The sequence below is a fragment of the Anser anser genome, assembly GCF_964211835.1.
Source record: "Anser anser genome assembly, chromosome: 5".
NCBI lineage: Eukaryota > Metazoa > Chordata > Aves > Anseriformes > Anatidae > Anser > Anser anser.
The window spans coordinates 36,954,810-36,982,768 of record NC_139725.1 but is presented as its reverse complement, the minus strand read 5'-3'; the positions used below and the strand labels follow the sequence as shown (position 1 = coordinate 36,982,768).

The window sequence follows — 27,959 nt, the reverse complement described above, 5'->3', positions numbered from 1 at the left end:
GCCACCCGCCAGCAGCTGCTGAGCTGGGGCGATGCTATCGGGGGGCCAAGGGGGCCGGGGCCCCACACGCACCGTGGCACCACTCCTCACTGCAACCTCAGCTAACTGGGGGGATGCCTGGGGGCTGGAGGGCACAGGGATGTGGGGACATCGTGGGGATGTCGTGGGGGCATCATGGAGATGGGACGTGCACGTGGACACGTCCCCGTGCTGCAGGTAAGGGTGGGGACCGACGTGTGCCTGTGCTGGGGACATGGCTGGTGGCTGAGGTGTCAGCGTTGGATCAAGGCAAGCACGGGGACGCTGGTGGTGGCCGAGGGACATGGGTGCTGGGGACACCGCCGCTGTGCTGGGGACCAGGGTGCCGTGGCTGCATGGCCATGCCCTGGCACGAGGACATGGTGGGACGGCTCGTTTCCTGCCGCCGTAATCGCCGCTAATTGGCTTTGCCCTCCCCGGGGTGGGGGGTGGGGGGCAGGTAAGAGGATTTCCCTGCCTCCTTCTTAAGGGCCGGCCGCCCCCCAGCCCTGCTTCCCGCTGCCTGCCTCCAGCCCCCGGCCCCATGCCACGCACGCGGGGGGACAAGGGGGCCCCCAAGGACGCGGACACCCCAGGCAAGGGGAAGGGGGAGCAGGGGGGCGAGAGCTCCCCCAAGCCCCCCGAGGAGGGTGGCTCCCCCGGCAGCAGCAGCCCCGGTGCTGAGTCCCGGCACGGCGGGCACGGGCAGAAGAACAGCAAGAAGGGTGCCGGGGATCCCCACGCCGCCGCCGCCAAGGCTTACTCACCCTTCCTCAACACCGTCTTTGGCAAGGTGGGGGCAGGGGCTGGGGGGCAGTGGATGGAGGGGCTGCGGGGCGCCGGGGATAGGTTTGGGGATGCTGGGGATGGAGGGGACGTGGGGCACTGGGCAGGTGCCACGGGGCAGGCCTGGGGGGGCTGGGGGCTCTTCTCCCTCCGTCCCTATATGGAGCCCAGTGGGGGCACTGTGGGTGGGGGGGTCCTGGGGGGGTACAAGCAGCAGGGCTGGGCACTGTGGGGCTCAGGGACCTGCAGCCCTGGTGCCACCCCAGAGACAGCCTGGAGCAGGGCAGCCCCTGGCCTCCGGCAGTACAGGAAAACCCCGTTAGGAGCTGGGGCTGAGGGTCCCGGGCAGGGACTACCAGGGTGGGTGCAGGGGAAGGGGGCAACAGTGGCAACAGGGGAGGGGGGCAGGCAGGGCTTTGCCTCCAATCCGTCTAATCCCTCCTGCGGGAGTTAATTTTGGCCCATGCTTAACGAAGGTGACACCGCGGTTTGCTGGGAGGGGTGGGGGCTGAGATGGGTCTGATGCTGCTTCTGCCCCCCCCCCCTTCTGCACCCCACACCCCGGTCCAGGAGCGGGAGCTGTCGCCGGAGGAGCTGGACGGTGAGTGGTGGGGTCGGGGCATGTGGGGGACACCGGTGTCATCTGCCATGGGACACGGAGCAGTGGAGACATGCCCCGGGGGGGCCTTCTGTGGGACGTGGTGCCATGGGACATGGTGCCATGGGGATATCTGCCATGGAGGGACCTTCCATGGGATGTGGTGCCATGGACATGGTGCCATGGGACACGGTGCCATTGGGACATCTGCCATGGAGGGACCTTCCGTGGGATGCAGGGCCATGGGAGGTGCTGCCATGGGTTGTGGTGCCACGGCTTCCACACCTGATGGGTCCCCGTGCCCATGTGTGCCTGCGGGAACAGAGCTGCTGGATGCCTTCAAGGAGTTTGACACCGATCAGGATGGCTTCATCAGCTACAAGGACCTGGGCGCCTGCATGCGCATGCTGGGGTACATGCCCACCGAGATGGAGCTCATTGAGATCTCCCAGCACGTCAAGATGAGGAGTGAGTGCGGGGCCGGCTGGCGCGGGGCCGGGGCAGTGGCGGCGGGACGCGGAGATGCGTGCGGAGACAGGGCTGGGGCGCTGAGCCTGTCCCCGTTCCTGGCGCAGTGGGCGGCCGCGTGGACTTCGAGGACTTTGTGCAGATGATGGGGCCGAAGCTGCGGGAGGAGACGGCCCACATGGTGGGCGTGAGGGAGCTGAAGATCGCCTTCCGTGAGGTACGGCCGCGGGGTCACCGCGGGCCTGGGGACACCACAGGCACGGGGTCACCGCGGGCGTGGGGACACTGTGGGCATGGGGACACCCCGGGCATCAACGGCCACGGGGAATGCCATGGCATGCAGGGGACCGCTGGCATGCAGGGGACAATGACCACAGGAAGAGCAGGGGCTGGCCCCAGCCCAGGGTGTCTGGGGGGGCTGTGGGGAGGGGACCCAACCTGTGGGCGCCGCAGTTCGACATGAACGGGGATGGGGAGATCAGCAGCGCAGAGATGCGGGAGGCCATCGCGGCGCTGCTGGGCGAGCAGCTGAAGGCGCAGGAGGTGGATGAGATCCTGCAGGACGTGGACCTCAACGGGGACGGCCGCGTGGACTTCGATGGTGAGCCCTCCCCCCCCCCCCTTTGTCCCCACAGCACGGGGGATGGCGGGGGGCAGTGCAGCCCCGTGCCCCTCTCGGCCTCCTGTCTCACCCCGCAGAGTTCGTCATGATGCTGTCCTCCCGGTAATGAAGCCTCCAGAGAGGAGGGGACCCGGGGCACCCCCGCTTCCCGACGCCGCTCCTGCCCCCAGGCACCTCCTGCTCCATCCCGCGTTAGGGTTCAGAGCGAACAGCGGGAGCTGAGCCCACTTCTGGGAGCGGGGCGCCCACCAGGCCCCCCCGAGCCGGCACCCCCCTGGGGCTGGCAGCGCGGCGGGGGGCTGCGGGCCTCCCAATAAAGCTCCTTGGTCTCCTTGGTCAGACTGGGAGGGTGGCGCCGCTCCTTGGAACGGGGGGGATACGGGGTGGGAACGGGGTGGGGAGGGGGTCCTTGCCCCCATGGCACCCGCTCACCGACCCCAGCCCACCCCAAGCTGCCCCAGGCCTCACGTGGGGAGCAGCCGGGGGGGAGGCAAGGGATGGGGAGGTCTCAGGAGGGGGGGAAGCGACCCCAAAAAGGGACGAAAAGAGGTCGGGGTGCCCTGCACGGAGCCGGCACGATTTGGAGCCCCCCCAGCCCTGGGGGGTGGGTCAGGGAGCCCCCCCAGCACCGGCTCCGTGGTGTAGCGGTGATCACGTCTGCTTTACACGCAGAAGGACCTGGGTTCGAGCCCCAGCGGAGCCACCCCGGAGGATTCTTTTGTGCCCTTTTCCCCTCGGCCCCTTTTGCCACGAGGGGTGGGGACACGGTGTCACTGCTGGGGGGGCCTCGGGGAGCCCACGCGATGTGCCCTTATCCCCGTGGGGGGAAAACAAGAAGCCAGCTCTGCTGGGGCTCAAACCCAGGCCCTTCCGCACGTAAAGCAGACGTGAGCACCGCTACACGCCCCAGGGACGGCCGGGTGAGCCCCCCCTGACCCCCACCCGCGGGGACCCGGCCGAGAGCCCGGGGGAGCAGCAGGGGCAGCACCAGGATGGCCGAGTGGTGAAGGCGTTGGACTTAAGATCCAATGGACGTGTGTCCGCGTGGGTTCGAACCCCACTTCTGGTAGATCTGTTTTGTTGGGGGCAGGGGGCCCCAAATCCCCCCAAGGGACTGCGGATTGCCCCAGGGAACCCCAAACTGCCCCAGGGACCCCAAAAAGCCCGAGGGACCCCAAATTGCCCCCAAGCAACTGCAGACTGCCGCAGGGAACCCCAAACTGCTCTGGAGACCTGAAATGACCTCTAGGAACCCTGAACTGCCCTAGAGGACCCCAAATTTACCCCAAGCAACTCCAAAGTGCCCTAAGAACCCTAAATCACTCCAAGGGACCCCAACTGCCCTGTTCCTGGGATCCCTGGTGGGGCTCCCTGCTCCCAGAGACCCCCCGGAATGGGGGGGAATGTCTGGAGAATGTGAACAAACCCTCAGAACAAGCAAGGAGGAGGAAGGTGGGAGATATTGTGGCCCCCCCGCCCCCACCCCCCACCAAGGAGCTGCCCGGGTAGCTCAGTCGGTAGAGCATCAGACTTTTAATCTGAGGGCCCAGGGTTCAAGTCCCTGCTCGGGCGATGCCTCCCTTTTGGGGCTGGGGTCCCTGTGTCCCATCCCACCTCTCCCCAGCACCTCCAAGTCCCCGGGGGGAAGCAGCTGCCCCAGGGCACCCACAGCGTGGGGCTGTGGGGCAGGGGATGCCCAGGGTCCTGGGGATACCCCCCCACCCCCCCAAACAGAGCACACGCAGCCAGGCTGGGGCATTCACAGATTTTAATTTAGTTGTTTTCCTGGAGAGGGGGGAGGAGAGGGGGAAAAAAAAAAAAAAAAAAAAAGGCATCATACACCCCCCCGCTCTCTCTGCTGCATGGAGTGCCGCTGCTTGCCACCCCCAGGCCCCCAGTGGGGGGGGCAGCTCAGCTCCTACAGAGACCCCCGCGCCGCCCCCCCTGCCCCCAGCACATCTCTGGGCCGCTGTAGTGTGGAGTGTGGGGGGCAGAAGCCGGGCCCCTCGCCCCGAGAGGAAGGCACCGCGAGGGGGGCGGGGCAGGTGGGGTGCCCACCCCAGGGTACGAGCAAGGAGGGGGGGGACGGGGCCCCCCGGTAGGTCTCTACATATATATAATGTACACCTATAGAACAGGCTGCGGGCACAGCGGGGGTGCCCGCGCAGGGTGAGTGAGGCCGGACCCCCGCTCCCAAGAGCACCCAACTGCCTGGGGGCGAAGGAGAGATGAAAAATGAGGGGAGGGGGAGAAGAGACCAAGGCCAGCCTCGGGCTCACCCCGCTGTGCCCACCCCAGGGGGGCCGCGTCCCCACCCCCGGGAGCCGCCCGGGGCACTGCCGCTCCTGCGCCGGGGGTCCAGGGACGAGCGCGCGCATGGGGGGTGACGGGGGAGCCCCCGGGGCCGGGGGGGGGCCGGGCTGGCTCCCGCTCCCCAGCATCAAGGTCATTGTGGATGGGCTAAGGCAACCCCGGCGGGTGAGCGCGGCCGGCGCTCGCAGCGGGCGGGCAGTGAGACAGACGGACGGACAGACGGACGGGCGCAGGCTGCCAAAGGCGCTCCCCAGGCAGCCCCGCGGCCTTGGCCCTGCTGCTCCTCCCAGCCCTCAGAAAATGTCCGGGCACTGGGTCCAGTCCTGCTTCTCTTTGCTCTCCCAGTAGCCGCCCCTGTAGACGTGTGCCAGCTCCTGGGTGACGGGGTCCTTCTTGCGCTCGAACCACAGCGGCTTGTAGGGGTCGTAGGGGGTGCCTGGGGGCACGGAGAGGGGGTCAGCGCCGCCGGGATGGGGGGCTCGGGACCCCCCCCAGCCCGCTCCTTACCGTCCTCGGTGGCCCTGGCGGCCTCGGCCTCGCGCCTCTTGCGGGAGAGGCGCTGCTTCTCCTCCAGGCGCTGCTTCTCTGCATTGGCCTCGTCCCAGCGGCCGTTCTCCATCAGGCGCTGGTCGGGGCGCCGGCGGCTGTCGGTGGGCGCCGTGCCGCTCTCGGGGGCGTTGAGCGTCAGCGCCAGCTCCGAGAAGTAGTACATGTTCTCCGCGTACTTCCTGCGCCAGGAGGGAGGGTTCAGTCCCGCTGCAGGGCTCCAAGCCCCCACCCGAGCCCCGCGCCTGCACTCACGGCAGGGGGTTCCTCTTCCACAGCAGCACCCGGCTGTCCTCGGCCTCGTGCGCCCGCTGCCGTGCCTCTGCCCCGTTCTCCCCGCTGCCTGGTGCCACCTTGTAGCAGTCCATCTTCTCGTCCCAGGTGCCCAGCAGGAGGAAATGCACCTTCCCCGTGGGGTCTGTCACCTCCCCGGTGACCTGCCAGGACAGGGAACGCGTCCCACCCGGTGACCCCGGCGCCCCAGGCGGAGCGGTGCCGCACCGGGACGTGCCGTGTGCCCGGCCACCCCGCGCCCTACCTTCCTGGCCACATCCCGCGAGAAGTAGCTGTAAGGAACGAACTTGAGGTTGCACTTGTCGCCCGTCTTGTGATTGACGATCTCGATTTCACCTGACTGCGGGGGAAGGAGGGTCAGGTTCAGCCTGTGCATCTTTTCCCTGGTGACAGGAAAAACTGAGGCACAAGGCCCAACACCTCCACACGTGGCACTGGCACCCACCTGGTCTATCCAGAGCTTGCCCACGATGATGTTGTGCACGGTGGTGGTGACCTTTTTCCACGTGTAGTGGTTGCCGGAAGCGTGGAAGACGCAGTGAATGGTGCCTGCGGAGGGAGAGCAGCGCTGGATCAGTCCCCTCGTGCCCACCGGTCTCTCTTGGGGGAGCAACGGCCCCCAGCCCGCGCAGCCACACGCTCACCCAGAGGCATGATGGAGAGATATTTGCCCCGGAACTTGCTGGTGATCTTGATTTCCTGGCGCAGCGTCCAGCCGTGCTTGGAGTCGGCGTGGTGTGCGGCGGCCGGCGGGTGGTGGCTCACCTGGTGGGGACGGGGCAGTCAGCCGGGCTGCGCCACCCCAGCGGGTGGCCCGCGGAGCAGGGCCGCGGTACCTGCTCGCAGAGGGAGCGGTAGCCGTTCTCCTCCAGGCGGTCCAGCTCAAAGGTCTCCCCCAGGAGCGGGTTGAAGGGCTTGCTGGTGCGGAAGACGGTGGTGGAGTAGGAGGAGACGGTGAAGGCAGCCACGTAGCACAGCTGCTCCAGAGAGCTCTCGCACTTGGCCGCCCGGTCGAGCAGCTCGTGGTACTCCAGGTCCTCGGTCAGGCGCTGCAGCATGGACAGGGGCTCGTTGAAGTTCACCTGGAGGAGAGCGAGAGGTGAGAGGGGGCCCGGGGCGCGCAGCATTCACCGACCAGATCCCGTCTGCGTCCATGCTCACCGGCATGGGGATCTTGGACAGCTCCTTCCCAATGCAGTTCTTCATGATGCTCCAGAGGTTGAGGCTGTAGTTGGGCTTGTAGGGGATGCGGGTTCTCTTCTCCTTCTTGGTGTCTTCTACCTGGTGCTTGTACTGAAGGAAGGAAACCAGCAATGTCACGAAGCTGCTGCGACCCCCCTGACCCATCCCCATCCCGCAGCCACCCCCAGAGCAGCTCGGGTTGCGACGCGGGCAGAAAGCGGCCGCCCTACCTGCTCGTCCAGGCTGATGTCGCTGCTGGTGCCGCTGATGTTGCTGCCAGTGCGCCTGGGGGGAGCAGAGGCAGCGTCAGGGCCGGGTTTGCCCCTGCCCTCCCCAGCGGGACCCCCAGGCACTCACTTGTGGCCCATGGTCTCCAGCGCAGCGATGTTCTCCGGGGCGTCGAAGAACTCGTTCTCCTCGTCCTCGTCGCTCAGGTCTCCTTTTGCAGGGCAGCAGGGATCTGGACAAGGGGACGGAGACAGGCCGTGTGCCTGGGCTCACCCGGGCCCAGCAGGGGACAGGGGGCACGGGAGGATCCCTGCCACCGCTGGGCCTGGCACAATATGGGAACAACCGCCTGGCTGCAAGGCCCCTCAGTCGCACGGTGGACACCAAGCAAGCCTGCCGCTTGGGGACAGCGGTGTCAGGCTCGGGGACAGGCTGACAGCGCCGCGTTATGCGGAGCGCTCCGCTCTGGGCTTCCCCTCCCCTCCTGCCACACGACACCTCGCTCCCCCCAGCCGGCCCCGGGACGAGACACGGGCACTCGGGGTACCTTTAGCAGAGCCACCAGACCCAGCAGTGCCAGCAGGCAGGACGGTGGCGCCGCGGAAAGCCCTCTCCAGGTGGTTGTGCTGCTTGGCCAGCTGCTCCAGCGTCTCCTCCAGACGGATGCGCTGGTCCCGCTCGTGCTGCAGCGACCTCTGCCACTTCTTGCTATGGGTCTGGGCCAGCATCAGAAAGTCCCGGCAGGCCTGCGGGCAGCGCCCCGTCAGCATGGTGGGGAGAGGAGCGGGGCCGTCCCCCCAGCGCCCGGCACCAGACTCACGTTGATCATGGCGTTGGAGGTGATGCGGAAGAGCGTGGCCCGCTCGTTCACCTGCTTGATCTTCTCGGTGCTCTCGGCGGGCAGCCGGAGGGTCTCCAGCTCGCTGAGGGAGCGCTGCAGGGCCGTGCCGTGCTTAGCGATCAGGTCGTTGCAGGTGCTCAGGTCCTCCACCTTGCTCGACAGGGTGCGCAGCGTGCTCTGCAGCTCCGTCTTGTCCGTCTGCGACACGGACTCGTCGCCGGAGTCGTCTGCCGGCGGGACGGGCCGTTAGCGGTGGCGGGACCGGTGCTGGGGAGGGGGTGGGGGTAGCACAGGGCGCCGGTACCTGACTCCTCCAGCATCTTGACGGCTTTGGCCTTGGCCAGCTCCAGCGCCGTGACCCAGCGCTGCCGCTCCACCTCGGAGCTGGCCTTCAGGTGGTAGGTCTGGGCGCCGCCGTTGGAGATGACGAAGTTGCACGAGTCCTCCACCGTGATGTTGGCCGTGGCCAGGTTGATGGTGCCGCGGCACGTGTGCCGCATCTCCGCCTTGGAGCTGCGGGGGGGGGGGGGTGCCCGGTAACGGGGCCGTGAGCGGGGCCAGGCCGCGAGCCTCGGGGCGGCCCCGCCACGTCACCGGGCGGCGGGGGAGGGGCGGGGGGGGGGGCGGAACGGGGCCGCTGACGGAGCCGGGAGCCGAGACCCGCGGGCGGCTCCGTTCCCCGCGGGCGCGGCGGGGCCGGGCCAAGGTCAGCGGGAGCGGGGCGGGGCGGGGCGGGGGGGCCGTGCCGTGCCGTGCCGTACCGGTAGTAGCTGAGCAGCCCGTTGCTGAGCACGAACCACCGCCGCTGGTAGCCCTTGATGTAGTTGGTCCACTTGAACAGCCAGCCCTCCCGCGCCGAGCCGCCCACACCGGAGCCGCCGCCGCCGCCGCTCCCCGCCGCCGCCGCTCCCGGGGCCGCGCCGGTGCCCGAGCCGCCGCCCGAGCCGCCCGCCGCCGGCGAGGGCAGCGCCGGGGCCGCGCCGGGCGCCGCGGGCAGCGCCATGGGGCCGGGCAGCGCCGCCGCCGCCGCGCCGGGGCCCGCGCCCGCCCCGCGCAGCTCCGCCATGGCCGCCGCCGCCGCCCCGCCGCGCCCCGCCCGCCGCGCCGCCGTCACCCGCCCCGCCCCCCGCCGCCCATTGGGCCCCGCGGGCCGCCCCGCGCCTCCCATTGGCCGCCCCGAGGCCGCGCGCCCGCCCCCTCGGCCCCCGTGCGCCCATTGGCAGCGCCGCGCGCACGTCTCCGCGGCGCGCCAATGAGGAGCGGCGGAGGCGGCCGCGCGGCGGTGACGTCAGCGCGCGCGCGCGGATTGGCCGCGGCGGCCCCGCCCCGGGCCGCGACCCCGGGAGGCGGCGGGGCCGGGACCGGGACCGGGTGGGGCGGGGGGGGGGCGGGACGAGGCGCAGGGGCGGGCAGGCGGCAGTACACAACGCTCTTTATTTACATCCCTATAAAAATGGAAAGTTACAAACGGTACCGGGGCGCAACCGGCAGGGCCCCGCGCCTGGCGGCGGGGCGGCCGCGGGGCCCCGGCTGTGCAAACGCTCCGCCTGCCGGTACGGGCCGCGCGCACCGGGGGGGGGGTAGGGAGGGGGGGCGGCGGGGAAGACGAGGCGAGTGTGCAAAGAGGCGCGGGGGCGGCCGGGGGCTCCCGGTGCCAGGCTCCCCGCCCGGTGCGGAGGCGGCGCGGGGGCACCGGGGGGAGCCGCCCCGCCCCGCCCCGGTGCCGAGGAGCCGCGGGGGGGGCTCCCACCGGGTGGCGGGCGCTAAGCTGGCGCCGGGGGAGGACGGGGCGGGCGGCGGGGCAGAGGCCCCGGTGCCGGCCGCTGCGTCCCCGCTCACTGCAGCTTTGTCTCCAGCAGGTTGAGCTTCTGCTGGTCGACGTAGCGGGAGAAGAGGGCGAGCAGGTTGGAGGGGGGGGACACCGGCTTGGCCAGGGCCGCCGCCGGGATCCGCAGGAGCTCCCGGGTCGCCAGCAGCATCAGCTCCGTCCTGCAGGGACACGGCGCCGAAACCGAGCGCTGGGGGGGGAGGGCACGCCGCGGCCTCCCCCGGCGCTGCGGTGGAGGAGCCGCAGCCCACCCGCCCCCAGCCCTGCCCTGGGCATCACCCGCCTCCCTCCCGGCTCTCACCACTGGTTGTCCTGCATCAGCTCCGTGCTCGTGTCCGAGCTCTGCAGCTCCTCCCCGCGGCTCAGCACCAGGTAGAGCAGGGACAGGCCGAACTGCGGGGAGAGGCACCAGGCGTCAGGGGGGCCCCGCTGGGTGGTGGGGGGGCGGCAGGGCAGGGCAGGAGGCGGCTGCAGCGCGGCCCCAGCCCTGCCCCCGCAGCTGCTGGCCCCCCGGGGGGGCGGGGAGGCGCACCTTGTTCTGGAGCACAGCAGCGAGGTGCAGGTTGGTGGGCGCCGGCGCGGTTGCGCTCTGAGGTAGGTTGGTGAGCTGCTGCACAAGGCTGGTTACCGTCCCCAGGGGGAGGTGGTAGAGGACGTGCGAGAAGGGCCTCAGCAGGCAGGGCAGCACCTGCAGGCAGCGGCAGAGCCGTCAGAGGCCCCTCCGGCCCCGCATCCTCCCCCCGTATCCCTACAGCTGCACAGCCCCGCTTTTAATTTATGCTAGTGGTTTCCCTTCATAATTCACCCCCCCGTTCTCCAAACGAGCCGGGGTTTATTTTGCAGCTGCCGCTGTTTTCACGCTGGCTAAGCTCCCGCCCAGAAGGGGAGGCCGCTGCTGTCACCCAACGAAGCAGAGGCGTGGACCCAGAGAATGGGCACCCCCGGGGCACAGGGTGCTGGAGAGGAGAGCCAGCTCGGGGCGCATCGGGGCGGGGGCCAAACGAGGGGAACCCTCCCAGCCACGGGGCGCAGTCACCTCGTCCTGAGCGTCCTTCTTGATGAGGAAGGGCAGGTTCCTGGCCGTCGCCATGAGGACGTCGGCCGCTTGCTCGGGTGACAGGAAGGGGAGGATGCGGGCCACCAGGCGCTTTCCTTTCCGGATGCACATGATCTGCATGAAGTGGTCATCGCTCGGCCTGCCGCAGAGGGGAGGAAGGAGCTGACTCAGCGGGGAGCTGGAGCGCTCCCGGGGGGTTCCCAGAGGCACCCCGACACCCCGGGAAACACCCACATCCAAAAACGGGGACGGGGAGAGCAGTGACACCCCCGCGTCCATCCCGCCCGCGTGACGGGAAGCAGCATCGGCTGCTGCGAGCGCCCACGGGCTGCAGCCTCCAGGTCCGCTCACCTCTCCTGCCCGGGCGCCTTCCCCCTCAGATTGTCGTACATATCGCAGATCTTCTGCTTCCTCTCGCCCATCAGGGCCGGCCGCTCGCCTTCCAGGCTCAGGAGGTAGCGTCGCTCGTAGTCCTCCACGTCCAGGAGGAGGCTGTACGTCTGCAGGAGAGACGGCGATCGACACGGGGCAGGGGCTGAGGGGGAGCAGCCCCGCGGGGAGGCGGGACGTGCAGCTCACCTTCTCGATGGTGACGAGCGTCTGGCGCCTCTTGTCCCGGACCTGCTTCTCCTTCGTCTCCTGCCGGGAGGGACGGAGCAGGTCAGCGCGCGGCGGCTCCCACCGCGGGGCCACCTCAGCGGCGGGAAGGGGCAGGACTCACGTCATCCTCGCCGCGAGAGGTCACCACCGCGTCGATCATCTTCCGCGGGTTGTTCACGCTGGACACCGTCAGCTTCCCGAGAGAGCCCTCGAACTGCACTGCAGGGGCAGGAGGGACGCGGGGGCGTCAGCACCACGGCACCCGCTTCGCCTCCGGCCCCGGCAGGAGCCGCTCCCCACTCCCCGCAGAGCTGGGGTGCCCGGAGAAGGGAGTGCTGACCTGGTTTGTAGGCGTGCTCCAGCTTCGCCACCTGAGGGGTGATGAGTTTAGTGCGTTCCTTCTTGGGACCGTCCCCGTGGACTTCCTCAGCTGCTGCCAGCTTCTCCAGCTTCTGGAAGTAGTTCTGAGGCGGGGAGAGGAGGGGTTGGGACCCCAGAAACGCAGCCGGCGAGGACCGAGGCAACGCGCGGCCTCCCCAGCCTGTGCCCCATCCTCCTCCCGGGACACGGAGAGACGCTCACGTCCTCCTCCAGGAGCTCGAGGTCGCCCCTCAGCCCCCCTTTCTCCAGGCAAAGGACGACTCCCCCGCCCTCCCTAACGCTCGCCTCGCCGGTACCTGGTAGTAATAGTCGTCCAGGTAGGGGTCAGTGCTCTGCAGCTGCATCATCTGGATCTTGGACACCCAGTCCTTCTCCCGCTGCAGCATGAGGTTAGCGTAGGGGTCTTTGCGAGCCTGCTCCTGGTGGCTGCCCCGGTGGCCCCCTCGGTCCCCCACCGAGCCGTTGAGGCTGCGGTGCTGGCTGGCAGGAGGCAAGAAGGGCACCCGTGAGCACACAGGAGCTACAGGAAGGGACAGAGAGCGGTGCACAGGCTAGCCCCGGCAGCACGGGCCCCCCGGAGCAGGGGGGGGGGATGCCCCCCCGTGCCGGGCAGCCCCTCTCCCCGTGCTCCTGCCCACCCGGTGCTCACTTTCGGTTCTGCTGCTGCCGCTGGTGCAGGAGCCGGCGGTGCTGGGGGTGCAGGTGGGTCGTGTCTGGCCGGAACATCTGCGGCTGGGGCCTGCGGGGAGCCAAGGACTCGGGGTGAGCACGGGGCGGGCGCGTGGCCCCGGGGAGGGGGGCGCGGCGCCTACCTCAAGCCCTGCAGGTGGGATGCGGGGCCCGGTGGGGGCTGCGGCTGCGACGGGGGCGGCGGAGCTGGGGCAGCCCCAAAGAAGGCACGAAAGCCGCCGGCTGGAGACATCATCTGCCCCACTCTGCCCTGCAGCAGCTTGGGATTGACGGAGGGCAGCGGGCTCCCGACGAGGCCTGAGACTCGGGCGAACTGGCTGGGAGACATTCGGCCGGCCTGGAGGAGCGGAGGGAGCACGAATCAGCCCAGGGGGGAAACGGCAAGGGCTGGGTGGCCGTGGCCAGCACAGGGCTGGCTCCTGTGGAGCTGTGAAGAGGAAGACAGGACGCCCGCTGGGGGGGCAGAAGGAGGAAACGAGCAGGGCGATACCTGGGCTCCTCCGAGCAGCTGCGCTCTCTGCAGGTGGGTGAGGACGGGAGAGACGCTGTGGGGGAACGGGTGGCCCAGCAGGGAGGAGTTCTGGGGGGAAAAGAAGGGAGCAGGGCTGCCCGTCACAGCCCTGGCACGGCGACGCAGCCAGGGCGCTCGGAACGGCCGCGGGGAGGAGCGAGGGGCGTCCCAGTACCGGTACGTTGCAGAGCTGGTTGGGGGACATCCTCTCGCCGTAGGGAGCGGGGTAGCGCTGCTGCATGCTGGCCCGGATGTGGACTGGCTTCGGGCACAGGATCTAGGAGCAGGGAGACGGCGCGCTGCAGCTGCTGGCTCCTCACACAGCAGCCCCCAGCCACCACCGGCTCCCAAGGCGGTACCTGCTGGTTGAAACTGGGCACGGCAGCCTGCTTGGGAGGGGTGCCGATGGGGACCGCTCGCACCGGGGGGCTGCCGATGACGGGGGAGGACGAGCGGCGGGGCAGCGCCCGCTCGGAGGGGTCCCTCTCTTCCTCCCGAGCCTGCGGGGGTCTCTGGGGCAGAGCGTAATCCAGCACGGACACCGAAGGCATCTCCTGCGAGGGGAAACGGAGGAAACCCCCCAGAGATAAGAGCCCCGGGGCTGAACGTGGTGGCAAGTCGCCGCCACATCTGCACAGGCTTTTTAGCACTGGGAAAGCACGATGGGGCGCAGAGCTCCTCCACGTCCCAGGATGCTTCCCCGGTGTCAGAGACCCCCACGCCACGGCCAGCATTCCTGGAAAGCAGGGAGAGGGCTGGCCACGCAGCACTTAAAACCCCAGCTCTTACTTCACTGACGACCAAAAAAACCAATGCCTCGAGAAACCAATGGCTCTAAACCTTGAGCACTGACGCCACTGGCGATCAATCATTTCTCTGGGAGCACCGTCCAAATGCTCTGTGAACTCCGGCAGGCTCGGTGCCATGACCACGTCCCTGGGGAGCCTGTCCCAGTGCCCAACCACCCTCCCGGTAAAGAACCTTTCCCTAACCCCCAGCCTGACCCTCCCCTGTCCCAGCTCCATGCCGTTCCCTCGGGTCCTGTCGCTGTCCCCAGAGAGCAGAGCTCAGCGCCTGCCCCTCCGCTCCCCTCGTGAGGGAGCTGCAGGCCGCCATGAGGCCTCCCCTCAGCCTGCTCTGTGTGGGCTGAACAAACCAAGGCACCTCAGCTGCTCATCACACATCCTCCCCTCTAGACCCTTCCCCATCCTCGCAACCCTTCTCTGAACGTTCTCCAGCAGCTCTGCCCCAGAGCAGGCGGCAAAGCCCTGCCGGGGAGGGGCCCGCCCCGCCGTACCTGAGCAAGCAGCGGCCCCCGGATGCGCCGCAGCACGGCGGGGCCGTCCCAGATGCCGGCGTTGAGCGGCGCGGGCTGCGCGCCGGGGGCCCTGGTGTGCACAGCCCGCATGATGGCCGGGTCCTCCAGCTCGCTGTCGATGACCAGCCGCGTCAGCCGCTCCGCCAGCGTGTCCTCGGGCTCGCCCAGCAGCTCCGCGTCCTCGCCGCCCGGCACGGCCCGCTGCCCCGCGCCCAGCGGCCTGTCCTCCAGCTCGGCCAGCCGCTCGTGGGCCTCCTGCCAGTCGTCGTCTGCGCGGGGGAACGGGGAACGGGGGGGGGGAGGAACGGGGCGCCGGTGAGCGACTGCCGGGGGGAGAACCAGAGGGGGGGGGGGGAGTGGGGCGGGGGGCGAGCGCTCACCGACGGCCCCGGCCCCGAAGGTGTCATCGTTGAACTGGTCGATGTCCTCGTCCTCCTCGCCCAGCGCCTGGAACCCGTCCTCCTCCTCGTCCAGCGGGCACTCCTCCGGGGACTGCGGCGGCGGCACCGGTCAGCGCGATGGCACCGGCACCCGGCCCACCGGGGCCCGGACCGAGCCCGGGACCGGGCCCACCTGCCCCGGCCCCGCCGCCCGCCCCGGCCCCGCAGCGCCGCTCCCCGCCCGCCCCCGCTCACCGGGTACCGGAACATGGCGGCGGCGGCGGCGGCGGCGGCGGCGCCCCCCGCCCGCAGGCTCCGCGCGGCCCGCTCCGGCCCCGCCGCGCATGCGCCGCCGCGGGCGCACGCGCATGACGTCACCCGCCGCGGGCGCGTGCGCAGCGGCCCGGTAACGGGGAGCCCCCGCGCCCCCCCCCGCAGGGAAGCCTTAAAGGAGCCGCGCCCCCGCGGGGCTGCCCTTAAAGGGGCCGCCGGCGCTTTTCTCCCCGCCGGCTGGGGGCGTACCGGGGGCACCCCCGCGCTGCTGCCCCCGCCGTGCCCCCTGCCCGGCCGCGCTCTCCCCGCCGCGACCCCATCCCCGCCCCGCAGCCCAGCTCCGGCCGCACAGCCCCGGCCCCTGGACGTGTCCCCGTCCCCAGCCGTGTCCCCCACTCGTGTCACCCCTGCCCACCAGCGCCCCCCCGCCGTGTCCCGGTCCCCAGCCGTGTCCCCTCACCGTGTCCCCATACGCAGCCGTGGCCCCATCCCCTGGACGCGTCCCCCCAGCCATGTCCCCTGGACGTGTCCCTTATCCCCAGCCGTGTCCCCCACTCGTGTCACCCCTGCCCACCAGCGACCCCCGGCCGTGTCCCGGTCCCCAGCCGCATCCCCTGGACGTGTCCCCATACGCAGCCATGGCCCCGTCCCCTGGACGTGTCGCTGTCCCCTGCACGTGTCCCCCCAGCCACATCCCCTGGACGTGTCCCTCACCCACAGCCGAGTCCCCCACTGGTGTCACTGCTGTGGACCAGTGACCCCCAGCCGCATCCCCTGGACGATGTCCCCCTACGCAGCCGTGTCCCCGTCCCCTGGACGTGTCCCCGTCCCCAGCCGTGCCCCCTGGACGTGTCCCCCCAGCCGCGTCCCCCCGCTCCCCACGCGGCGCCGTGTCCCCCCCTCCGTGGGCCGCCGGCCCCCCTCGGTCCCGGCGCCCCGGCTTCCCCCCCGCGTGCCCACGCCACGTCGCGGGGCCACCCCCCGGGCGCGGGTGGGGGCGGCTCCGCCTCGTCCCTGCCCCGGGCGCCGCCGCCGTGCCCGTCAGCGGGGATTAGCGCGGGGCCGGGGCCGGGGGGCGGCGGGGCCGATGCGGGGCGGCGGCAGGCGGGCACCATGAAGGACCGGCTGGAGCAGCTGCGGGCGGTGGGCGACCCCGCGGGGACGTGCCGGGGGGACACGCGTGGGGCGCGGGGCGACACGCGGGGGGCGGGGGGAACGGGGGGCGGGGGGGCGTCCCCCGGACAGCGCGCGCTGCCCCCACGGCGGGGCGCGGGGGGGAGAGGGGGGGTGCGTGGGGCTGAGCCCCCCGGTTCCCGAGCGGGTGCGGGGCACGCGTGGGGTCCCACGGCCCACGCTCCGTCCGTGTCGGGGGTCTGGGGGCGCCGCCCCGCCCCACGGCGCACAGCCCCCCCCCTTCCCGTGGGGCCGGGATTTAGCGGGGATTACGGAGCCAGCGCCCGGGATCAGGGCTGGGGAGGGCGCGGGGGGATTAGCGTTATTTTTACCCCAGTGAAGACAGTGCCGTGAGGGGGGGGAGAAGCCCTCCTCGGGGAGCCCCCGGTGGAGGCCGGGGCCGTACAGCCCCGTACCGGGGCGCCCCGTCCCCATCCACGTCCCCGTCCCCTCGCCGTGCCCCAGCCCAGCAACCCGTTAATTCCCCCCGGCCAGATGTGAGCCCCGCTCTGCCCGGCGCAGATGGCACCCGGCCGCCCCCCCTCCCCTCCCCTCGCTGCTCGGGGTCCCCCGTGTCCCCTCCCCGCGTCCCCGACCTGCCTCCGGGTGTCCCCGGGGTCCCCTGAGCGTCCCCCCGGTGCCCCCCGCAGAAGCAGGATGCGGAGGACGATGCCGACGAGCTGGAGATCGCTGTTGACAACACGGCTTTCATGGACGAGTTCTTTGCCGAGGTGCGGGGCAGCAAGGGCGGGGTGGGGAGGCCTTGTGGGGGGGCTGCCACCTGACACCCCCCCCTTCACCCCCCCAGATCGAGGAGACCCGGCAGAACATCGACAAGATCTCGGAGAACGTGGAGGAGGCCAAGAAGCTCTACAGCGTCATCCTCTCGGCCCCCATCCCCGAGCAGAGTGAGTGTGGGGGCCCCATGCGTGTGTCCCCCCCTCCTCCCCAAGCCCCCAAACAAGACTGGGGGGGCCCTCCCTGGGCCCTCTCCCTGGCGGCTCAGGGCCTGCTGTCCCCGCAGAGACCAAAGACGAGCTGGAGCAGCTCACGGCCGACATCAAGAAGATGGCCAACAGCGTGCGGAACAAGCTGAAGAGTGAGTGGCTACGTCCCTGGCCCGGGGGTCCCCCGGGGGGGGTGCACGGTGCCCTGATGGGTGTGTGTGGGGGTCTCGCTGCTGGCAGGCATGGAGAGGAACATCGAGCAGGACGAGGAGCGCTCCTCCGCCGACCTGCGCATACGCAAGTCCCAGGTGAGGCCCAGCGGCACCGTCCCTGTCCCCCGGGGTGGGACGTCACCCCCCAGTCACCGGGCCCACGTCTCATTCCTGTCCCCTGGGGGCTGGGGACGTGCCTTGCCTGGGTGTCCCCCGATCCACATCTCATTCCTGTCCCTGGTGCCCGTGGGTGTCCCCAGCCTCATGCCCCTGTCCATGGTCCTGTCCCCTGTGGCTGGGACGCGCCATGGCCAGGGTGTCCCCATCCCAATTTCCCTGTCCCGGTGTCCCCATTCCCAGCTCTTGGTCCTGTCGCCTGAGGCTGGGACATGCCATGCCCAGGGCGTCCCCATCCCAGCGTTCCCATCCCGATGTCCCCATCCCCATCCCCAGCATTCAGTCACGTTCCCTGGGGAGGGACATGCCGTGCCCAGGCTCTGCCCATCCCAATGTCCCCATTCCAACGTCCCCATCCCGAACTCTTGGTCCTGGCCACACCTGGAGTGTCCCTATTCCAGCGTCCCCATCCCTGTCCCTAATTCTTGTTCCTGGCCCCTGACGCTGGGAGGCACCGTGCCCAAGGCGTCCCCATCTCCACGCCCCCCTCCCAGTGTCCCCATTCCCGTCCCCTGGGGTGGGACACGCCATGCCCGCGGTGTCCCTGTCCTGATGTCCCCATCCTGACGTCCCCACCCCGCCATCCCGTCCCCAGCACTCGGTCCTGTCTCGGAAATTCGTCGACGTGATGACCAAGTACAACGAGGCGCAGGTCGATTTCCGGGAGCGCAGCAAGGGCCGGATCCAGCGCCAGCTGGAGATCAGTGCGTGCCCCCTCCCCCGCCGCAGGCCCCCCCCCCCAAAAAAACTAGGCGGGGCCTATCCCACACGCCCCGCCCCCTTTTGGTGGCATGGGAGGAGCCTGTGGTGGCCCTGACCCCGCGCAGCCGGCAAGAACACGACGGACGAGGAGCTGGAGGAGATGCTGGAGAGCGGGAACCCCGCCATCTTCACCTCGGGGGTGAGCCCGGGGGCACGGGGGGCATGGGGGGCACGGAGGGCTGGGGGCCCGGCCCGCCCCTGCTGACCTCCCCCCCCCCCAAACCCCCCCCGCAGATCGTGGACTCGCAGATCTCGAAGCAGGCGCTGAGCGAGATCGAGGGGCGGCACAAGGACATCGTGCGGCTGGAGAGCAGCATCAAGGAGCTGCATGACATGTTCGTCGACATCGCCATGCTGGTGGAGAACCAGGCACGGCGCTGGGACGGGCAGGGGACGGCGGGGGGGACGGGCAGGGACCCGGACCTGGGCATGGGACGGGATGGGGACACAAGGACCCCTGCGCGAGTCCCCGGGGAGGGGGCGCCCCCCAGCGCAGCATCCCGGTCCCCCTGGGAGCACGTCCTGTGCCCCCCCAGCAATGCGAGGAGCTGCCGTGTGCTTCCCCCCTTCCTTCTGCTGCCCCCCCGCCCCGCAGGGAGCCATGATTGACCGCATAGAGAACAACATGGACCAGTCCGTGGGCTTCGTGGAGCGTGCCGTGGCCGACACCAAGAAGGCCGTGAAGTACCAGAGCGAGGCCAGGAGGGTGAGACAGAGCGACGGCCCCGGCGCCCCACAGTGTCCCCACCCCCCCCCCCGGCAGCCCCCAGCATCCCCAGGGCACCCGCTACGTCCCTCTGCGCCCCTTTGTGGTGGTCTCGCTGGGGACAGTTGCCCTCGTCATCGGACTCACGGTGGGGCTGAACAAGAAGTAGCCCCCGGGCTGGTGCTGCCGTCCGTAAGCAGCCGGGGGCAGGCAGAGCTGGGGGTCTCTCGCTGCTCCGGTGTCAGCGGGGGGCTCTGCGCCCCCGTGCCGGGCTGTGCCTCTGCAGTGCTTCGGTTCCTGCTGCTGCCTCTGGGGCTAGGCCACCGGGCACTGCCAGGTGCTCGGCTCTGCGACGCTGGGGCCCTGCGGTGCTCGGGGGCTGGGTTTCGTCTCTGCGCTTGGCTCTGCAGCCCCTCGCCCCCGTGGCTCTGTCTCGGAGCTGACGCCTCCCCCTTCCCCTCGTCTAGATGCTCCCAACCGTCCCAGCGCTGGCGTCTCCCTGCGGACCCTCCCGGCTCCACTCCCTCCTCTCCGCGTTGCTCCTGGACCCACGCCTGCCCCCTCGACCTCCTCCCTCTGCCTCCGCTGGAGCGCTACCCCCGAGCCGTCCCCGCTCCCCCCGGACCACCTGCGTTCCTCTGGACCATCCCCGTGTCCCCCGGGGGAAGGGGCCAGGGCTCGACGATTCCCTTTGCCGGTGCTGATAAACCACCTCCCGGCGACCTGCCTCTCGGCAGCGGGAGCGAGGGGCCCCAGAGGAACAAGCAGTGACAGCGGCCGACGCGGGGACACATCCTGCTCCCCGCGCTGGCGCGTGGCCGCCCCTCCCGGGGACACCAGCACCGCTCCCACCTGCCCTGCTGCCTTCCCAGCCCGTCCCTCGCCCCCCTGCCCGTGCCGCTCGCGTCCCGGCCTCACTGCCGCTCTCTCCCCACGCAGAAGAAGATCATGATCATGATCTGCTGCGTTATCCTCGCCGTCATCTTGGCTGCCAGCATCGGGAGCATCTTCGCCTGAGGCCCCCGCCCGCTGCCTGCAGGTGACGGGGCGCCCGCGGGGCCGGGGGGGTGGCGGTGACACCCCTCCCTGGGCGGGGATGTCGCGGAGGGATAGGGGCAGCCACCTCCCCTGCTCCCCCTTGGCAGGTGGCCTTCCCCCTCCTGCCCGGATGATCCTGCCCGCGGCTCCAGCCCCAGGACCTGCCCGCCAAGCCCCAAGGACGTCGTTCCGCTGCAGCCCGGAGGAGCGCAGGTCGCCTGCCCTGCTCCCGCTCCCTCCCGCCGCCGAGCGCGTGCCCCAAAGCCCCCCCCCCCCGCTTCCTGCCCTCTATCCGGGGTCCTGCGCAGAGCAGCTCCCTCCTCACCGGCACGGAGCGGCCGGAGGAGCCGTGCTCCTCCCCGGGGCAGCGCACGGAGGGCTCGGCCTCGCCCGGTGTCGCAGGAGGAGGCTCTCCTCTTGCTTGGAGCTCGCCTGCGGCGATCCCTTCGTGTCGCCACTCTCCAGACATGCCGCACCCGCACCGGGCCCCTCCTTCTGAATAAAGAGATCACCCGCGCTCTGTCCCGGGGTGTTGTCTGGAGGAGATGCATCAGTCACCTCCCAGTGTCCCATCCCCACGTCTGAGCCACCAGAAACCACAGCAGCAGACGCACGTTCTCAAAGAAGGGTTTATTCCCGGCCCTGCCCGCTGCCTACACCCTGTGCTTCAGGAAGTATTTGCCCCAGTAGCGTCCCTTCAGCTCCAGGTCGCGGGGGCTGAGGTACTTGCGCATGCCCAGCATGTTGGCGGTGACGACGCGCTCGAAGGTCCAGGGGTTCTGGTTGTTGAGCCTCCTCTCCTCCTCCTCCCGCCGCATCTGCTGCAGGCTGTCGCGGCTGACGGGGATGGCGGGGAAGGGCAGCTTCCTGGCCACCTGCGTGAGGAAGGGCTTCACCTCCTCAAACTCGCAGCGCCCGCCCACCTCCACCACCAGCCGCCCGCTCTTCACCGCCGTCACGTAGTGGTCGATGGGGCCCTTGCCGCCCCCCATGCGGTGGCCCAGGCTCTTCCGCGTCACCGCCTTGTGGGGGGCCGGCACGCGCCAGACGGCGAACATGGTCTTGGGGTCCATGCAGCGCCCGATGGTCAGCCGGATCATCTCGAAGTGCCCCCAGTGCAGGTAGCCGCCCCCCAGCGCCTGCGGGAGGGCACGGGCAGAGGGGCAGCTGCCGGGGGCCGGGTCGTGCCGGTGCCCCCCGCCTTCCCCCTGCTTCGGGGGGCAGCGGTCTCACGCCGACGTCTGCTGGCTGCAGGCCCCGTGGGGACACCGGGATGGCCCCAGCCTTCCGCCCCGCTCACCAGGATCCCGTACTGCCCCTGCGTCAGCTCGGTGGCGTCCCGCGAGGGCCCGCGGATGTCACGCAGCCGCCGTGGCTCCCGCTGCACCTTGGGCACGGCCGGCACCTTCTCCATGAACTTCAGCTTCGTCCTCTCGGGGAACGTCACGCCTGCCGGGACACAGGGCTCACCGCTACGCCCGGGCCGGAACCGGGCACCGGGCCCCGCCGCCGCCGCCCCCCGCCCCCTGCCTGCCCTTACCGCTGTAGTCGGGGGGCATCGCCCAGCTCCTGAGGGCCGCACGGGGGGCGGCGCCACCGGCACCTGCGGGCACAGCGGGGTCAGGGCGGGCACCGGCGGCACTGAGGGGGGGGGCCGTGCATCCCGGCAGCCCCGGGAGTGTCCCCCCTGGCCCCCCACAGCCTCCCCCGGTCCCCCCCCCGGCCCCCTCCCGCTTCCTCCCCTGTCCCCCCAGCCCCCTCCCAGTTACCCCCGTCCCTCCCTGTCCCCCCGGTCCCCCCAGCCCCCTCCCGCTTCCCCCCCGGTCGCTCCCGGCCCCTCCTGGATCTCCCTCGGCTCCCCCCGGCCCTCCCCCGACACCTCCCGACCCCTCCCGGTCCCCCCCAGCCTCCCTCCCTCCCCTCCCGTCCCGTCCCCCCGACCCCTCCCGGTCTTCCCCGCTCCCTCCCGGTCCCCCCCAGCCCCCTCCCGGTTCCCCCCCGACCTCCGCCGGCCACCGCCGGCCGCGCCAGCCGCCACCATCCCATGGCCGGAAGTGCCCTCGGGGCGCCGCCATCCGGGTCCTTCCCCCCGGGCCTCCCGGCGGGGCGCACTTCCGCCGGTCCGTCCCCTTTCCCTGCTCGGCGCACCCGGGAACCGCGCCGCGGAACTTGGGTTCCGGGAGCGCTCGGTTCCCCCTCCCCTCCCCCCCCCGCAGCCGCCCCGGTGTGGCCACCGAGCCCGCAGGGCGCCGGGCAGGGCTCCCGGCACGGCCTCCCCCCACGCTGTGCTCCCCCAGGGGCCCATCCCCATCCCGCTGCCCCATCCGAGGCGAGAGGGGCCGCGAGGCATGGCCGTAAGGGGATGCAGAGAGGGCTGTGCTGCAAATGGTTCTTTATTGACGCTGCGGTGCCCCTCGGCGGCATCAGTAGGTGCTGAAGACGGCGCGGATGTGCTCCCCGTCCTGCGGCTTGTACACGCTGACCCCTGAGGGGATGGTACGGGCGTGAGGCCAGGCTGCCGGGCTCCCCCAGGACAGCCCCGCCGAGCCCCCCGGCCGCTGCCCACCTTCCTGCAGCGAGTCAGCGCCGCTGAAGAACTGCCAGAAGGTCCTGTCGGCCTCGCTGCCCTCCAGCTCGTGGATGGACACCACCATGGGGCCCCAGGACGTCGGCTTCGTCTTGAAGCTGCGGGCGAGGCCGGGTGGTGGGATCAGGGCTGGAGTGGTGGCAGCAGCGCCCGCCGCCCCTGCTGCCCCCGCCGCTCACCTGAATTCCTTGGGCTTGGCCTCCTCCGCTGCCTGCAGCACAGCCAGCAGCGTGGAGCCGGCTGGGACGCTCACGGTGGTGGAGAAGTCGAAGGGCTTTCCCTTCAGGTTGTTGCTGACGGAGTAGTGCACTGTGATCGGGGGCCCTGGGGGGCAGAGGGGCGGGCTGGGACCTGCGGCAGGGCCACAGCATCGCCCTGCGGGGCTAGGGGTGGCCGGTACCTTCCTCAGCCGTCATATCCTGGCTTGGGGACAGGGGCAGCTGCGGGATGGTGACCGCGACGACGCTGCAGTCTAGGCTGGCAGCATCGAGGTAGGGTCTGTGCACCAGGGCCGGCAGCGCTTGGGCAACAGCCATGGGCTGCTGCAGTTGGTAGCTGTAGACGGCAGAGAAAGCCTGGGCACAGTCCCACTCCCGTGGGGCGTAGAACTTGCTGGCTGTTTCCAGCACCTGCATGGCCAGCGACGTGCTGTAGATGTTCCCAATCACGCCGTTCCCTTCTGCCTGCTTGTCGAGGAAGCTGTTGGCCACCTCTTTCAACGCCTCTTGTAGCAGGTCTAGTGTGTCATGGAGCTTTGTCCGGTTGTACACACACTCCAGCGCCAGCGCCACCACAGCCTGGGTGTCTGCATGGTCTCGGTGTCACCGCCTGCTTGGCAGGGGCAGAGCCACCGGGAGCACGGGGCTGGGGGGGACCCTTACCCACATCGATCTGGCTTTCGGGGTTCAGCAGCTGCTTGGCCAGGATGATGGCATCCTGTTCGTAGTCACCTGTACTCGTCAAGCACAGCGCCAGCACGTCCAGGCCCACGCTGTACAGGGTGGTCAGCGGGACACCATACTCCTCTGCAAGCAGTGGGGTGCCGTGAGCCCACGGAGGGACAGTGTGCGGTGGGGAGTGGGGTCCCTGCGCCGCCCTGTGCCCCCCTCAGCCCCCGTACCCAGTCTGGCCACCTCCTTGTGTGTTTTCTGCTCCAGGACTTGGAGCAGGTTGACGCTGTGCCCCTGTGACTCGACGTGCCGGGGATCGTGGCAGGAGGAGAGGAGGGCGAGGGTGTACAGGGCCACTTGTCCTGAGGACATGTCTGTGGGGACAGAAAGCAGCCGGGGCGTGCGGGGTGCCTGGAGCAGGGACCCTGACCCCAGTGGGGCTGAGCTGCCACCGGCAGCAGGGAGACAGCCAGCCCCACAGTGCCAGCAGGGGTGGCAGGGTGCAGGGGTGCCCCCCGAGGCACCCCCTTACCTTTCTGTGCTCTCTTCACCGCGTCCTCCTCGATCTGCTTGAGCAGGTGCTGCCGGCCATTGCTGCCGGTGGCTCCGGCCAGGTTGAAGGCCAGCAGCACGCTGGGGTTCGGCATCTCGGACTCTGCTACCGATCTCTCCAGGATCTGCAGCATCCGGGTGAGCTCCTGGGGCGGGATGTCTGGGGCGAGAGGGAGCGGGCGCTCGCTGGGATGTTGCCAGAGACCCCGCGCCCTCCCTGATGGGCTTTGCCCCCGGTCCCTCCGCCAGTGTCCCCGCAGGAGGGCTGGCACTCACCACAGCCCTGGGGAGCTGTGCCTGCCGCCCCGCTGCCCAGCAGGGCCAGCAGCACCCCGATGCTGAGAGCTGCGCTGAGCATCCTCCCGTCCTCAGGGCCAGCAGTCTGCGCTGTGCCTGTCCCTCGCCGCGTCCTCTCTCTTTTAAGCTGTCTCCTGCAGAGACGGGGTGACCTTTTGTGCCCTGCTGTCCTGGCACCACCAAGCACCTAGTGGCTTATCTACGTGCTTGGCACAGGCACCCAAGGGTGCTCCAAGGATACCAGCTGGCCTGTGGTGCAGCAGGATGGGGCTGGGCTGGGCTGAACGGGGCTGGGACCAGCTGAACAGGTTTGGGCTGAGCCCAGCTGGCGCTGGGACCGCGCCTGGCACCGACACCATGCCTGGCACTGAGACCGAGACCGTGCCTGGTGCCGGCCCCACCTGGTATGCCCATGCCATGACCCTCTGCCCCCCAAACTGGCCCCAAAATGACCCTTCTAGTGCATGCAGATCACCCTCTGCTGCCAGGGAGAAAAGCTGGGACGTGGCCCAGCGTTGCTGAGGAGCCACCGAGGACGTGGCAGGGTCACCAACCCCTCCTGGGTGTCCCCTGGCAGGGGTCCGAGCTGTGGAGACGTCGGTGCTGGGGACAGGGTGCTTTGCCCCACCGGGCTGTCACTGCCCCCCTTGTGCATTGACACCCAGGGACGGGGACGGGGACGAGGACGGGGAGGGGACCAGAGGGAGAACGGGGAGCAGGGACAGGGGAAGGAGTGGGGCCAGATTAGGGCAGCCCAGCAGTGATGGGGCGCAGCTGGGCGCAGGGGGCGGCTGGGACCGCCCGCCCTCCCATTGGGGCAGCTGGCCTTGGGCCAGGTGTAAAAGCCCCCAGCGGGCCCACCCCTGCTCACCCTCCATCTTCTCTGCTGTGATGAAGGCTCAGGGGTGGCTCACGCTCCTCCTTGTGACCACAGCCAGGGCATGGGATGCCCTGGGTAAGAGGCAAGGGGGTGCCCCCGGGGCATGGTGGCTGTGCCCCACCTTGTATTTTTCTCCCTCTCCAGGGTGGGTTTGCGTTAAGGGCTGCTCCCTCAGGATCATCACAGCTCTGCAGGGATCCCTTCTCTGCCCCCCTCTGGCTGTAAATGGGGGGGGTCTCCTGCTCCCTCTGTGCTAGGGCACTACCTGGTTGGGTCCCCCCCTGGCTCATTCCCTATCCCATCCCAGTCCAGGTGCGCTGTGGCAGTGGGTGGCTCTCAGTGGCAGTGCCGGCTGGGCTGCTGGGGACCGGAGCCATCAGGGAGCTGTGGCTGGGCTCTGGCTGCGGCGTGACCGGTGCTGACGGGGGCAGGTACCGGTTGGAGCACCCACTCACGGCCTGTGGAACCATCCTGCAGGTGAGGGGATGGGGATGGTGCCAGCATGTGTCCCTGGTGGAGGTGTTTGGGGGGAAGTGTGCCCCCACGGGAGGGCTGGGAGCCGGGCGTCCCCCTGCCCTGTGGGAAGGGAGTCACGCCAGGCGGGCACGTTGGCTCCTCGACCTGCAGGTGAGCTCCTCAAGGGGCGGATCCCAGCAGAGCCTGGAGGGTTGGGGCACTTGTGCCTGGGTGGGAGCACCAGTTGGGATTTTGGGTGGGTGCAGAGGGGTAGGTAAAGCTTTCCTGGGTCAGCCCCAGCACAAATCCGGCTCCTGGTCCCCCCCCAAAAATGGGTGCTGGGAGCAGGGAGGGGACACTGCTCTGAGCCGGGTGGCGCCTCTGGCCCTGTGTCTCGTGGTTCCCGCAGCTCCTCCCAGACACCATCCGCTACAGCAACGTCCTCCACTACCGCCCGCTGGCTGCGGGGCCCGTGGCTCACCCCGCTCCCTTCTCCCTCCCCGTGGAGTGCCGCTACCCCAGGTGAGCACAGTGCCCTGCGTGCCGTGCCCCGGGACCCCTGGTCCCAGTGTGCCCCCCGTCCCAGCAGGGAGGGCTGCCCTGCTGCAGGGTGCTGCCTTGCAGGAGGGGCAGCGCTTCCTCGGGGGCTGTGCAGCCCACCTGGGTCCCCTTCGGCTCCACCGTCGCCCACCGGAGACGCCTGCGCTTCGCCCTGGACGCGTATGACCGTGAGTGCTGCAGCCCCGTGACCCGCTCGCTGGGACCCTGCAGCAGGGGGTGGCACCAGGCACACACGGCCGCCTGTCCCCAGGGTCCTGGTCCTCCCGCCTGCCCCTGCCCACCTTCGTGCTGGGCGAGCTGATCAACATCCAGGCATCGGTGGCTGCCGACACGCGCCTGCCCCTCCAAGTCTTCGTGGATGAGTGTGTGGCCAGCCCTGGTGCGGCGTCGCAGGTGACGTACCAGCTCATCGGGGACGGCGGGTGAGTGCGGGGACAGGGGGTGTGTGTAGCGCCGTGTCCCACGCTGGGGGCGGCTGTGCCCACCTTGTCCCCTCTGTGCCCTCCCCAGGTGCCTGCTGGATGGAAGGCTCGGCCGCTCGCGGTTCCTCCCGCAGCGCAGGGGCGGTGCACTGCGCTTCCAGCTGGACACCTTCCTCTTCCCCAACACCTCCAGCCCCCAGGTGCGTGCTGGGGGCGCAGGGATGGACGGTGGGGTCCCTGTGGGGCAGTTCTGGCAGGAGGGTGCCTGTCCCCACAGATCTTCCTCCGCTGTCACCTGCGGGCAGCGGTGGCGGGGGCCGGTGGCAGCAAGGCCTGCTCCTATGACCGCACGGCGGCCGCCTGGCGCTCCCCGGACGGTGCCGACTGCTCCTGCTGCGGCTCCCCAGCTGGCTGCAGGGCCCGGCGGCGGCGGGACAGCGGAGCAGGTAAGAGCTGGGAGTACGGGATGGTGCTGGTGCTGCGAGCGCAGCGCTGCCCACGGTGTCTCCCTGCAGGACTGCTGGGCACAGCCAGCCTCCACCTGCGGCTGCTCTCGGCGTCACCCAGCTCGCACACGGCACCGCAGCCTGGCACAGCCCCGCCGCACTGCCCCTCGGCCCCGGTGCTGCGTGGGGACCAGAGGGACTCAGGTGAGTGCGGGGTGCCCACCGTGGGACGTGGGGGTCCCCTGTGCCCCCTCACCTCCTTGCTTCCCCCCGCAGGGACAGCGCTCCCGGTTCCTGCCACCACGCTGGTCATGGTGGCCATGGGCTCCATCCTTGCTGCCGTGGGTGTGCTGGGCTGCTACTGCTCCGCGCGGCGCTACCGCAGCCAGCACCAGGTGGTGGCACCGGGGGAGCCCCGCGCTGTGGCCATGGCCCCCACTGGAGGTGATGGTGCCCAGGTTCCTCCCGTGGACCCTGCTGCTGCGTGAGCCCACCTGTTTTGGCAATAAAGGCGGAACAAAGCTGGATTGCTGCGGGGTGTCTTGGGTGCGTCCCTGGGTACTGGGGTTGCGGCTTGTCCTGGTGCCCCCGTGTACCCCTGAGTGTCCCATTGGACACCCCATGCTGCCCACCATGCCGGGGGCTTGCACCCTTCTTTGCTTTCCTCTGTGTTGTCCAAAAATGCACCCACAGTGGAGGCATCCCTTAACTGGGGGTGCTCCCGTGGGTGCCGGGGGCAGAGATGGGGCTTCTGGCAGGGAAGGGGGTGAGCGTGGAGGTGGTGGGGGTGGGTTGTGTCCCCAGTAAGGGGATGCGGCTCGGTGGGATGCTGTTGCTCAACAGCAAGGTGAGGGCTGCAGGATCCTGTCGCAGGGGAGGGTCGAGGAATGCGGGATGTTTAATTAGCGATCGGTTTTGT

General features: G+C 70.2%; 7 protein-coding genes across 11 annotated transcripts; 3 read left to right on the top strand and 4 right to left on the bottom strand.

Moving 5' to 3' along the window:
- Window positions 1-31: 31 nt before the first annotated feature.
- Window positions 32-4,602, top strand: CABP4 (calcium binding protein 4; the record flags this gene model as incomplete). Of its 2 annotated transcripts, none has more annotated exons than XR_014585206.1 (7): window positions 32-216; window positions 526-811; window positions 1,375-1,405; window positions 1,727-1,870; window positions 1,978-2,087; window positions 2,353-2,471; window positions 2,570-4,602. XR_014585206.1 is itself a non-coding variant. In XM_083838665.1 (7 exons), the coding sequence occupies 7 exons, from the start codon at window positions 32-34 to the stop codon at window positions 2,596-2,598; spliced, it is 933 nt and encodes a 310-aa protein (XP_083694791.1). In that variant the 3' UTR covers window positions 2,599-4,602. The 2 variants fall into 2 exon arrangements, 1 of the variants encoding a protein (XP_083694791.1); XM_083838665.1 differs by having other exon boundaries at window positions 2,324-2,471.
- OSBP (oxysterol binding protein) lies at window positions 4,244-8,962 on the bottom strand (the record flags this gene model as incomplete). Its single annotated transcript, XM_083838662.1, has 14 exons — window positions 4,244-5,241; window positions 5,313-5,533; window positions 5,607-5,788; window positions 5,890-5,985; window positions 6,091-6,194; window positions 6,290-6,410; window positions 6,482-6,727; window positions 6,807-6,938; window positions 7,058-7,112; window positions 7,185-7,287; window positions 7,603-7,801; window positions 7,876-8,123; window positions 8,201-8,409; window positions 8,658-8,962. The coding sequence occupies 14 exons, from the start codon at window positions 8,960-8,962 to the stop codon at window positions 5,099-5,101; spliced, it is 2,364 nt and encodes a 787-aa protein (XP_083694788.1). The 3' UTR covers window positions 4,244-5,098.
- A 349-nt stretch (window positions 8,963-9,311) lies between these two features.
- PATL1 (PAT1 homolog 1, processing body mRNA decay factor) lies at window positions 9,312-15,051 on the bottom strand. The gene is made up of 17 exons (XM_083837099.1): window positions 14,917-15,051; window positions 14,662-14,773; window positions 14,261-14,550; window positions 13,323-13,517; window positions 13,139-13,240; window positions 12,943-13,032; window positions 12,575-12,789; window positions 12,412-12,501; window positions 12,059-12,242; window positions 11,722-11,845; window positions 11,503-11,600; window positions 11,361-11,420; window positions 11,133-11,281; window positions 10,761-10,920; window positions 10,257-10,412; window positions 10,026-10,117; window positions 9,312-9,885 (listed from the first exon to the last, which is right to left on the bottom strand). The coding sequence occupies exons 1-17, from the start codon at window positions 14,929-14,931 to the stop codon at window positions 9,732-9,734; spliced, it is 2,286 nt and encodes a 761-aa protein (XP_083693225.1). The 5' UTR covers window positions 14,932-15,051; the 3' UTR covers window positions 9,312-9,731.
- Window positions 15,052-15,168: 117 nt separating this feature from the next.
- On the top strand, window positions 15,169-20,465 carry STX3 (syntaxin 3). Of its 4 annotated transcripts, none has more exons than XR_014584739.1 (11): window positions 15,169-16,077; window positions 16,758-16,838; window positions 16,916-17,015; window positions 17,132-17,206; window positions 17,295-17,362; window positions 18,039-18,147; window positions 18,271-18,344; window positions 18,440-18,574; window positions 18,801-18,911; window positions 19,379-19,950; window positions 20,057-20,465. XR_014584739.1 is itself a non-coding variant. In XM_083837103.1 (11 exons), the coding sequence occupies exons 1-10, from the start codon at window positions 16,048-16,050 to the stop codon at window positions 19,926-19,928; spliced, it is 861 nt and encodes a 286-aa protein (XP_083693229.1). In that variant the 5' UTR covers window positions 15,177-16,047; the 3' UTR covers window positions 19,929-19,950; window positions 20,057-20,465. The 4 variants fall into 4 exon arrangements, 3 of the variants coding, with proteins under 3 accessions (XP_083693228.1, XP_083693229.1, XP_083693230.1); XM_083837103.1 differs by having other exon boundaries at window positions 15,177-16,077; window positions 19,851-19,950; XM_083837102.1 differs by having other exon boundaries at window positions 19,379-20,465.
- A 95-nt stretch (window positions 20,466-20,560) lies between these two features.
- MRPL16 (mitochondrial ribosomal protein L16) lies at window positions 20,561-22,062 on the bottom strand. The gene is made up of 4 exons (XM_083837109.1): window positions 21,953-22,062; window positions 21,490-21,552; window positions 21,250-21,398; window positions 20,561-21,088 (listed from the first exon to the last, which is right to left on the bottom strand). Exons 1-4 carry the CDS (start codon window positions 21,993-21,995, stop codon window positions 20,603-20,605), a joined length of 741 nt encoding a protein of 246 aa, XP_083693235.1. The 5' UTR covers window positions 21,996-22,062; the 3' UTR covers window positions 20,561-20,602.
- Window positions 22,063-22,324: 262 nt separating this feature from the next.
- On the bottom strand, window positions 22,325-24,409 carry CBLIF (cobalamin binding intrinsic factor). Its single transcript, XM_083837100.1, has 8 exons — window positions 24,255-24,409; window positions 23,959-24,138; window positions 23,657-23,800; window positions 23,418-23,561; window positions 22,937-23,341; window positions 22,716-22,860; window positions 22,516-22,634; window positions 22,325-22,434 (listed from the first exon to the last, which is right to left on the bottom strand). Exons 1-8 carry the CDS (start codon window positions 24,334-24,336, stop codon window positions 22,373-22,375), a joined length of 1,281 nt encoding a protein of 426 aa, XP_083693226.1. The 5' UTR covers window positions 24,337-24,409; the 3' UTR covers window positions 22,325-22,372.
- Window positions 24,410-24,983: 574 nt separating this feature from the next.
- Window positions 24,984-27,567, top strand: LOC310899956 (zona pellucida sperm-binding protein 3-like). The gene is made up of 9 exons (XM_083837108.1): window positions 24,984-25,230; window positions 25,463-25,632; window positions 26,021-26,133; window positions 26,236-26,339; window positions 26,423-26,594; window positions 26,683-26,794; window positions 26,872-27,040; window positions 27,110-27,244; window positions 27,317-27,567. The coding sequence occupies exons 1-9, from the start codon at window positions 25,167-25,169 to the stop codon at window positions 27,526-27,528; spliced, it is 1,251 nt and encodes a 416-aa protein (XP_083693234.1). The 5' UTR covers window positions 24,984-25,166; the 3' UTR covers window positions 27,529-27,567.
- The last annotated feature ends 392 nt before the right edge of the window (window positions 27,568-27,959 follow it).

Excerpts from the sequence above, each read along its gene's own strand:
- PATL1 (XM_083837099.1), bottom strand. Across the intron at positions 12,243-12,411 it reads CGGCAGCAGCAGAACCGAAA|CCAGCACCGCAGCCTCAACG; the intron begins GTGAGCACCGGG and ends GCCTCCTGCCAG. Across the intron at positions 10,921-11,132 it reads AAGGCGCCCGGGCAGGAGAG|GCCGAGCGATGACCACTTCA; the intron begins GTGAGCGGACCT and ends CCTCTGCGGCAG.
- STX3 (XM_083837102.1), top strand. The coding sequence starts at position 16,048 with ATGAAGGACCGGCTGGAGCAGCTGCGGGCG. Across the intron at positions 16,078-16,757 it reads GGCTGGAGCAGCTGCGGGCG|AAGCAGGATGCGGAGGACGA; the intron begins GTGGGCGACCCC and ends TGCCCCCCGCAG. Across the intron at positions 18,912-19,378 it reads ACCAGAGCGAGGCCAGGAGG|ATGCTCCCAACCGTCCCAGC; the intron begins GTGAGACAGAGC and ends CCCCTCGTCTAG.
- MRPL16 (XM_083837109.1), bottom strand. The coding sequence starts at position 21,995 with ATGGGATGGTGGCGGCTGGCGCGGCCGGCGGTGGCCGGCGGAG. Across the intron at positions 21,399-21,489 it reads GATGCCCCCCGACTACAGCG|GCGTGACGTTCCCCGAGAGG; the intron begins GTAAGGGCAGGC and ends GTGTCCCGGCAG. Across the intron at positions 21,089-21,249 it reads AGGGGCAGTACGGGATCCTG|GCGCTGGGGGGCGGCTACCT; the intron begins GTGAGCGGGGCG and ends GCCCTCCCGCAG.
- CBLIF (XM_083837100.1), bottom strand. The coding sequence starts at position 24,336 with ATGCTCAGCGCAGCTCTCAGCATCGGGGTGCTGCTGGCCCTGCTGGGC. Across the intron at positions 23,801-23,958 it reads GGTGAAGAGAGCACAGAAAG|ACATGTCCTCAGGACAAGTG; the intron begins GTAAGGGGGTGC and ends CTGTCCCCACAG. Across the intron at positions 23,562-23,656 it reads CAAGGAGGTGGCCAGACTGG|AGGAGTATGGTGTCCCGCTG; the intron begins GTACGGGGGCTG and ends CACTGCTTGCAG.
- LOC310899956 (XM_083837108.1), top strand. The coding sequence starts at position 25,167 with ATGAAGGCTCAGGGGTGGCTCACGCTCCTCCTTGTGACCACAGCCAGG. Across the intron at positions 26,795-26,871 it reads CCAACACCTCCAGCCCCCAG|ATCTTCCTCCGCTGTCACCT; the intron begins GTGCGTGCTGGG and ends CTGTCCCCACAG. Across the intron at positions 27,245-27,316 it reads TGGGGACCAGAGGGACTCAG|GGACAGCGCTCCCGGTTCCT; the intron begins GTGAGTGCGGGG and ends TTCCCCCCGCAG.